The sequence below is a fragment of the Arachis ipaensis genome, chromosome B01 (genome assembly GCF_000816755.2).
Source record: "Arachis ipaensis cultivar K30076 chromosome B01, Araip1.1, whole genome shotgun sequence".
In the NCBI taxonomy this organism is placed as follows: Eukaryota; Viridiplantae; Streptophyta; class Magnoliopsida; order Fabales; family Fabaceae; genus Arachis; species Arachis ipaensis.
Window position 1 is genome coordinate 135,472,605 of NC_029785.2, and position 9,811 is coordinate 135,482,415.

At 47.2% G+C, this 9,811-nt stretch overlaps 1 protein-coding gene across 1 annotated transcript; it reads right to left on the reverse strand.

The window, feature by feature from the left end:
* LOC107615575 (uncharacterized protein K02A2.6-like) lies at nt 4,572-6,301 on the reverse strand. The gene is made up of 3 exons (XM_016317627.1): nt 6,062-6,301; nt 5,566-5,797; nt 4,572-5,497 (listed from the first exon to the last, which is right to left on the reverse strand). The coding sequence occupies exons 1-3, from the start codon at nt 6,299-6,301 to the stop codon at nt 4,572-4,574; spliced, it is 1,398 nt and encodes a 465-aa protein (XP_016173113.1).

The following is a 9,811-nucleotide window of genomic DNA, read 5'->3' on the forward strand; positions in this document are numbered from 1 at the left end:
TTATCAAAATTTATAAATAAATAATATATAAACTATCATATCGAACTCTTGATCTTTTGGATTTAACATTCTAATACTATGTCATGATACTATTCATTTCAAAAACTTCAACTGATAGAAAAATGTAATACTAATGATTATATCTCTAATACTCTCTAAACTTTCATTGTACACATTGTATAAATATTCTATTGGCGGATCGTGGTAATCGCCACTAATCTATATTTTCTTCAGCGAGACTTCAACGCTTCAACGTCTCCATCTGTTAATCCTATTGTTAAGCATCTCGTTATTACGGATAATACTAAGCTTAATAAAGCTTAAACTGATTTTGGAGTTTACCAAGGCTCGAACTCTTAATCTTTCGGATCTAGCGCTCTAATACCATGTATGATACTACTCATCCTAAAAGTTTCAACTGATGAAAAAAGGTAACACTAATGATTATATCTCTAATACTCTCTAAATTTCCATTGTACACATTGTATAAATATTTCATTGGCTTCTCATACTTTTCCATAAAGTACAGACATATAGATGGTATAATTCTTAGAATCAAAACGAATATGCGAGTCGTTTTTACGTGATTAATTGAATGGAGCTGAGCACGGTCCCCATTATTAGTTCCTGCAAGCTCTATAGACTTTGCATGCAGGTCAGTATCTATAATCGATATAAACGATAGGAAAATTTTTAAGTGTACCGTGATACCAGTGTTTTAGTCATTTTTAATCGTTGATTTTAATTATAAAAAATATATATAATATATATAATTAAGATCAATAGTTAAAAATCACTGATATACCGGTATGACGGTACACTTGAAAATTTTCTTAAACGATAACACAACTAAATATTGGGGACAAACATCGTACCACGCGTGTTATATATTGGGGACGATTCCTTTTTCTTTGTCTTTTATTTTCTTTTAGAATTTGATGATTCACCCTTAGAAGATCATTTTGTTAGTGATTTTAATTGGGCCGAATCCCAACATTCATTATTCTTTAATCAGATATTGCTTTTCTCTTGGATGATTTGTTGATATCTTAAAAAAACTAAGAAACAAACTATTGTTACTCGTTCTTCAATTAAAGTTGAGTACTATACGTTTTTGCCAGCTTGTGAACTCATATGGATTCTAAACATGTGTCCAAGTTTTTTTATACCTCTTGTGCTCGTCCATGACCCACCAGTTTTGTTGTGTGACAATCAAAATCTGCAAATTCTATTTCTATAAGCGCACTAAATATTTGCAGGTTGATTAAATAAATGTACATGAATTCATATAGTTTATTTGGTTGTCAAAAAATTAATAAGTGTACAGGATATCTCCGATACGGGTTGAAGGGTGGATTGGGAACATGCGGGCAAGGCTGGAGCCGGATTGCTTGACTGGAGCGATGGGGGGTGGTACCTGCAAAGACACTCCGACGTTCAAGTTAGAATGGATCTAAGAGGTAGAAAGTGTGAGGAATGAATAAATACCTGGAGGGACTTGGGTCTTCTTATTTATAGATGATGGGTGTTCTTATCTTATCTTATCTGATCAAGATAAGACGGACGTGTGAATTCAAAAGTTGGTTAGGGCCGGTTTTTTGGGCCTTTCGGAGTTGGACCCGGGAAGCCGGGTAAGGTGCAGTCCCGGGTTTGGGATCCGTGGTCCGGATCCGTAACAGTTGCCCCCGCAGCGGGAGAGCGAGCGAGATCGGTCTGTCGTTGGGAGACGTTTGTTTTTCGTTTGTGGGCTCAATTTTTCTCGGGTGCCCGTCTGGTTCTTTCGAGATGAGGTCGGTGTCTTGGTTTCGTGTCGTGGAAGATTCGTCTGACCGTTTAGGCCTGATGTGACTCTTCCGTATCAGTCGCGTCTGTTGCGTTCTTCGAGGCGTTACTTTTTTCGATGGGGGGTATTTATTGCGAGCCGTGTTTTTTTTCGTCATTTTACTTTTTCAAAACCGTTTTGGTTTTCCTTCTTCAGTTCCCTCGTTTTGCTTTTACTTCTCTATTGCTTCTTTTTCCAATCAGAGCATTTTCCATTCTCCATTTCTCTTTCTGTGGTTTCGACTGATCTTCTTCTGCGGCACTTTTTCTTCGGGTTTACTTCCTTTGGTTTATCAGGTTGGTATTTCTCTGTTTCTTTTTGCTTCTTCTGCTCTGTCTTCTGCTGCATTTTTGTTTTGCTTCTGCTAAGTGTAGTTTTAGAGTAGTTTTGTGGTAGATAGTTCTGTTGTGTTCCGTAAGGGGGGGGGTCGAGTGCCACCGTACAATTTGGTGGTGTGCGGTGGTGGTGTTTGTTTTTGGTTTTCCTCCGCCGTTTTCTGCCGTGAGGTTTGGCTGACGGTGGTGCTCGTCGATATTTTAGGTATGGCTCGCCGAAGGACGGAGGGTGTGAGGGCTCCGGTGACCCCGGCGGGGGGTGTCCCTGGTCTTTTTTCTTGGGTCACTAGTGACGTTTGGGGGACGCCGTCGCGGATGACGAAGGCGGACCTCCAACGGCTCCGCGATGAAGGGGCTGTCTGTGGGGGTGGCAATGCTGAACGCCACTATGAGCTTTCCCTTCCTGGGGTTGACGAGAGGGTTTGCTATACCAATCTCGACTCCCCGACTGTGCCGGATTGGATGTGGGTGTATGAGGCGATGTTTACCCGGCTTGGTGTTCGGCTTCCCTTTTCTCCATTTGTCCAGCAGTTATTGAACCGGTGCTCCGTGGCGCCGTCCCAGCTACATCCGAATAGCTGGGCGGCGATACGGTCTTTCGAACTTGTCTGTGATTTTTTAGAGCTACCTGCCTCAGTAAATGTTTTCCTTTTCCTCTTCTTGTGTACTCTTCCGACTAAGGAGGGGAAGCACAAGAAGGGGTATGTGTCTTTCAGAGCTCAGCCCCATCGTCCTGTTTTCGGTTTGTATGAAGATTCCTTTCACGGTTTTAAGAGTGGTTATTTTAAGGTTAGTCCCACGGGGGGATATCATCCTTTTTGGTTGACGTTGGAGGGTGAACGTCGGTTTCCCACTTACTGGAATTTTAAGGCGGGCCCGTCGATGTTTACTTGGGTTTCGAAGGAGTTCCTGTCCCCGGAGGAGCGGGATATTGCTCTCGTTCTGTGGCAGTTATTTGGGGAGCGTCCTCTTAATCCTCGGGACGTGATGGGTGATCCGGTTGCTTGCCAGTCGTATGTTGGTGTGTGTCTGTTCTTTTTTTGGTTTTTATGTTTTGTTTCCCGTTTTCGTAACTTGGGATTTTTGTATTTTTTGCAGTTGAGATGGCTGGTGGCTTGACATCGTTGGCTCGTTTGAAGGCGGCGATGGCCCAGGAGGAGGGGTCGTCGTCCCCGGCTACTCCTGCTTCTAACCCCGTTGCGGGGTCGCGGGCCGCTTCTCAGGAGGTAATTTCCTCGGGCGCGCGGGTCGGCTCCCAGGTTTCTCCTGGCCCTGTGAACTCGCCTGAGGTTGTCGTGGTGACGGCCGCTGAGGCTTCTCGGAAGAGACAAAGGCATGGGGAGCCGAGCAGCGAGACCTTTGAGGAAGAGGGTCTCGTGCCTAGTGTGATGGATCGGCGTTTTGATGCCCCGGGATTCATTGATGAACACTTGATGCCTGGTACGGAGCCGTTCTTTGATGGCTGTGATGTCTCTTTCCAGACCAAGTCGGTGTATCGTGCCCTCCTCCGGTCAGCCGTTGTTGTTCGGAAGGCTGAGCCTGTGATGGCACAGGTTGGTTTGCTGGATAAGAAGCTGCGTCATTCTCAGGCCGAGGTGGCTAAGTCGAAGGAGGAGCTTGAGGCTGCCGAGGCTGCGAAGGAGAAGGCTTTGAAGTCTTCAGAGGAGGCTGGGGCGGAGATTCTCCGACTTTCTGAGGTTGAGACTTCGCTTCTTTCCCAATTGGCAGAGGAGTGGCAGCGGGCTTCAGATGCGGGTTCTCAAGCTGCCGTGCTTCTCGCCGAGTTGGAGGCTCTGAAGGCCGAGGTCGCTGCCTTGAGGAGGGAGAAGACGGAGTTGCTAGCTGATGCAAAGGATGCAATTGCAGCTACCGAGGAAACGATGAGGGCTCAAGCTTCAGTGCTGGTTCCTGGTGCGGATGTGTCCGTGATGGGGGCCTTCAAGACTGTTCGTGATGGCCAGATCTTTGACCTCGAGTAGCTTTTATCTTTATCTCTTTGGATTTTTCTTTAAACTGTGTTTTGGATATTTTTGGATGGCCAAGGGCCGTGTATTTTGAGATTTCGGAACACTTTACTTTCGTTTTAATAGTGTTTATTGGCCGTCCGGGCCTTTTTGTATGTTCCGTTGTTACATTGTTTTTGGGCCGTTCGGTCCTATCGTACATTCCGTTTTAGGCTATTTCGTGTGTATTTTGTTTGTTTCCTCGAACCGTTGTTTGGTCGGGTTCTTTTGTGGATATCCGCGTGTTTGGGCCTGGGGGGTGATCAGTCCCCCAGTTGTGGCCGTGTTTTTGTTCCGTCTTTGGGACACTTAGGAAAATAGAAATAGCTGTTTTAATGGAATTTTTATTGATGGTTGGGCCTCGTTAAAACCCTCCGTTGGTGGCGGCAAAGAGTACCCTTTTTAGGTGGTCTAGGCGTAGTATCGTCGCAAGTTGGCGGCGTTCCATGTCCTCGGGACTTCGTTGCCGTTGAGCCGTTCGAATTTGTACGCTCCTTTTCCGATTACAGCCTTGATTCTGTATGGTCCTTCCCAGTTGGGGGTGAGCTTCCCTTCTCCTGGGGTCGGAGGACCGATATCGTTTCGTCGTAGGACGAGGTCGTCGGCCGCGAATTCTCGCCGGATGACTCCGTGATTGTATCTTAGGCTGATTCTCTGTTTTAGGGCTAGCTCCCTGAGATGGGTTATGCTCCTTGTTTCGTCAATGAGGTCTCGTTCTGCTTCCTCGTCGTTACCTCTGACCGTTTTTCTGGGGCTTGGGTCTCCGATCTCTACCGGGATGACCGCCTCAACACCGTATGTTAATCGGAAAGGTGTTTCTCCCGTGGTCGTCTGAGGTGTCGTTCGGTATGACCATAAGACTGATCCGAGTTCGTCGGCCCATAGTCCTTTGGCTTCGTCAAGCCGCTTTTTGAGTCCTTTGACGATTATTTTATTCGCAGATTCTACCTGTCCGTTTGTCTGAGGGTGTTCTACCGAGCTGAAACGGTGAGATACACGTAGCCCCTCTAAAAATTCTCTGAATTTTTTGTCGGTGAATTGGGTTCCGTTGTCCAAGATAATGATCTCGGGGATCCCGAATCGGGTGATGATCTGTCGCCAGAGGAATTTTCGGCATTGGGTTGCCGTTATGGAGGATAGGGGTTCGGCTTCGATCCATTTAGTGTAGTAGTCTATGGCGACGATGAGGTATTTAAGCTGGCCGGGTGCCGTAGGGAAGGGTCCGACGAGGTCGATGCCCCAGGTGCCGAACGGCCGTTCTGCCGATATGATGCTGAGCTGGTGCGGCGCGGCTTGGTGGATATTGGCGTGCCTTTGGCATTTGTCGCAGTTTTTAACTATTTGTATGGAGTCCCGAATAACCGTGGGCCAGAAGTAGCTCGCTCTGATGACTTTTTGGGCTAACGTTTTGCCTCCGACGTGGTGGCCGCAGCAGCCTTCGTGGATTTCACGGAGTATGTACTCCGTGTTCTCGGGTTTGATGCATTTGAGCAGGGGTTGCGAGAATCCGTGTTTGTATAGCTGTCCTGCGACAATGGTATAGTTGGCGACTTCCTTTTTATTCGTTTTTCCTCTTTGGGGTCTGGTGGCAGTGTTCCATCGAGGAGGTATTGCAGGATAGGGTAGGTCCAAGATCCCTGGTTTAAGATTGTCAGGTGAGCGTTGGTCGTTGTTGACACGGAGGGTGTCTTAACGACTTCCTGGATTAGCGATTTGTTACCGTGTCCGGGTTTGGTACTGGCTAGCTTGGAGAGTAGGTCTGCCCTGGCATTTCGTTCCCTAGGAACGTGCTGTATGGTGACGTGTTCGAATCCTTCCTTTAGTTTGTTTACCTTGGCGAGGTATTGTTGGAGTAGGGGATCTCGTGTCTGGTAGTCTCCGTTAATTTGGGAACTGACTACCTGTGAATCGGTATTTACTTCTAGGACCTTTGCTCCGACTTCCCGGGCTAAGGATAGGCCTGCCAAGAGGGCCTCGTATTCTGCTTGGTTGTTCGACACTGGAAATTCGTATCGTACCGACTGTTCGATCGTGATCCCGTCTTGGTTTTCGAGTATGACTCCGGCGCCTCCGTAGGTGGAGTTTGACGAGCCGTCGACGTGTAGTTTCCATGATTCGGGGGCGAGCTTTCCCGGAGTCATCTAGGCGATGAAGTCGGCCATGGCTTGTGTTTTGATCGCATTTCGGGGTTCGAATTTGATCTGGTATTGAGATAGTTCGATGGACCACGCTAGCATTCTTCCCGCTAGGTCGGGTTTTTGCAGAACCTGCTTGACCGCCTGGTCGGTTCGAACCGTCATGGGATGAGCTTGGAAGTATTGTCGTAGGCGCCGGGAGGCTGTAAGGAGTGCGAAAGCTAGCTTTTCTAAGCGTGAGTAGCAGGCTTCCGCATCCTGTAGGACTTTGCTTATGAAGTATACGGGTTTTTGCTCCTTTTTCTCGTTTTCACGGACGAGCGCTGCTGCGAGTGCATCTTCCGTTATGGAGAGGTACAGGTAAAGTGTTTCCCCTGTTTGGGGTTTGGCGAGGATTGGTGGTTCCGCTAGGACCCTCTTGAAGTGTTGGAATGCTTCTTCATTTAAGATCGTATGGGAGGTTCCTATTAATGAAGGTGTATTCTTCCTTGGTTGGCCCTATTTGTAGCTTTTCCATGTCTCCTTTTGGTTCTGGCCTGGGTTGGCCGTCTTGTCACGCATCTAGGTCGGCTAGGAATACTCCGGCTACGTCTCGAGATTTTTTCCTTAGGGCTAGGCTGGTGTTGTCGCATTCGGCTGCGACCTCTCGGTCCCCGTGGATGGAACCGACTGAGCCGTCGTCGGTTCTGAACTTCATGAGGAGGTATTTGGTAAAGATAACTGCAGAGAAATCGTTGATTGTTTTTCTTCCGAGAATCACGTTATAGGCTGTGGAGTCTTTTAGGACTACGAATTCGGATAGGATTGTCTTTTTCTGGTTGCTTGTTCCTATGGTGATGGGGAGGGTGATTGAGCCATCTGGTTTGAGAAAGTTGTCCCCAAGTCCCGTGACGCCGTGGCGGTGTGTTTGGAGGTTGTCGTTGTGGAGTCCGAGTTTATCGAAGGCTCCTCGGAAGAGGATGTTCGAATCTGCCCCGGTGTCTACCAGTATCCTTCGTACTAGGCCTGTTCCAATTCTAGCTGAGATGACGAAGGGTGCATCTTCGGCTGAGGTGCTATGTTGGCAGTCCTCTGGTAAGAACGTTATCGTATTGTCGGCTGCGGAGATTGGGGCTTGGTTTCTTACAGCCATTACCTTGAGGTCTTTCTTCATTGTTAGTTTTGACTTGCTCGGTACGTCCTTGCCTGTGATGACGTTTACTATGATGGTCGGATCTCCCTCTGGGCTTTCCCTGGGGGGTTGCTTTTGGGTTCTCGGGTTACGCCCTTCTCTCTCCGACGACCTGTCTCTCTCCTGGCGTCTCGGTTTTCTGATGATTTTGGCAAATTCTGAGAGTTTGCCGTCCCGTATGGCTTGTTCCAGGGCGTCTTTAAAGTCGAAACAATCTTGTGTTTTGTGACCGTAACCTCGGTGGTATTCGCAGTAGAGGGTTTTGTTGCCTCCTGTCCTTTCTTTGAGTTGTCGGGCCTTCGGAATGATGCCTCGATCTGCTATTTGGTGGTATATCTCGGTAATTGGTGCTGTCAGGGGCATGTAATTAGAGAATTTGCCTATTCTCGGTGGTCGGCTGGTCGGCCTGGGGTGGTCCCGTTGATTCTCTTTGGGTGTTGGGTTATGGTGGTCCCGTTAATTCTCTTTGGGTGTTGCCGTGCTGCCGCTTGTTGGCCGCGACGACCTGGCTGACTTCTTCATCGTTGATGTAGTCTTTGGCGACGTTCTGGATCTCATGCATGGTCCATACCGGTCTGGTGGTGAGGTGTTTGCGAAAATCTTCGTTCATTAGCCCATTGGTCAGGCAAAGGCTTGCGACGGAATCCGTGAGTCCGTCGACCGTTAGGCATTTGTCATTGAAGCGGTCGAGGTATTTTCTTGTGGATTCCTCTTGTTTTTGTGTGACCCCTAGTAAGCTTATGGGGTGTTTGGCTTTAGTGATCCTAGTAGTGAACTGGGCCATGAACTTTCGCGTTATATCGTGGAAACTGGCTATGGATCCGTTTGGGAGGGCGTTGAACCATTTGATCGCTGGCCCGGCGAGGGTTACCGGGAAGGCTCTGCATCGGACCGAGTCGGCCGCTCCTTCTAGGTTCATTCTGGCTTCAAAAGCCGTTAGATGTTCTTGGGGATCCTTAGTTCCATCGTACTTCATATCGGTCGGTTTGTCGAAGCCTTTGGGGAGTTTTGCTCTTAGGATTCTTTATGTAAAGGGTGTAGCTCCCATTATTATATGGTCGTTTCTCGTGCGTTTGGTGTTTCGGTCCCTCCGATCTTCGTCTGAGTAGTGTTGATAACTCAGATCTCGGGAGGCGCTGCGGTTATGTTTCTTGTTGTATCGCCGTTCTGGCGATTTCTCGTGTCTGTGGTCGCGTGAGGCGCTGCGACCGTCTCTTCTGTCGTGTCGTCGGGTTGGCGACCTACCGCGGCGAGACCTTGATCTGGAGGTTGCATGGCTTCCGTGTTCGTTGTTGTGTTTTTCTTTATTGGTTATCTTGCCTTCGAGTTCCTGGACCCGAAGGCAGAGATCCTGGATGATCTGCGCCGCTTTGTCCCTGGCTTTCTCAGGATGTCGTCGGTCCGTGACGTCGTGGTCGTTCGTGTGTTGGACAGTACTTGTTATTCTCGCTTGGTTTGTGACCTCCCGGTGCTCAGGGGTTGGGTTAAGTGGTTGAGAGTCATCTTGGCTTGAGGGGGTTCCTTCTAGGATGTCCCCCATCCGGCTTTGCTTGGCGCAGGGTCCCCACAGACGGCGCCAATGTACAGGATATCTCCGATACGGGTTGAAGGGTGGATCGGGAACCCGCGGGCAAGGCTGGAGCCGGATTGCTTGACTGGAGCGATGGGGGTGGTACCTGCAAAGACACTCCGACGCTCAAGTCAGAATGGATCTAAGAGGTAGAAAGTGTGAGGAATGAATGAATACCTAGAGGGACTTGGGTCCTCTTATTTATAGATGATGGGTGTTCTTATCTTATCTTATCTGATCAAGATAAGACGGACGTGTGAATTCAAAAGTTGGTTAGGGCCGGTTTTTTGGGCCTTTTGGAGTTGGACCCGGGAAGCCGGGTAAGGTGCAGTCCCGGGTTTGGGATCCGTGGCCCGGATCCGTAACAATAAGGAAACAAAAATAGTTTTGTTATTTTTAAAATTTTTATAAGATACGGAGATACGGCATATATATATATTTAATACTTTTAATATTTTTTTAATTATATTTTTAAGGAACTACTTTTATTTTTAATACTTATCACCGTAAATTTTGTAACCACTTGCAATACATTGAGTTTTTGCAAATCAAACCATAAAACTTTGTAACAACTTTTCGTGTACTAATTTTTAAAAAATTAGTGAAGTTTTCAAAATCAATTAAACTCACTTCAATTATTTTTTTTTATTCGAAATATTCAAAACTCATGTAAAAAACACATCTAAAATTAAATAAACAACATAAACACATTTAAAATTATGTATTAACACATCTAAATTATTGTCACTGTAGTTCTAAATTACGTATTGAATAC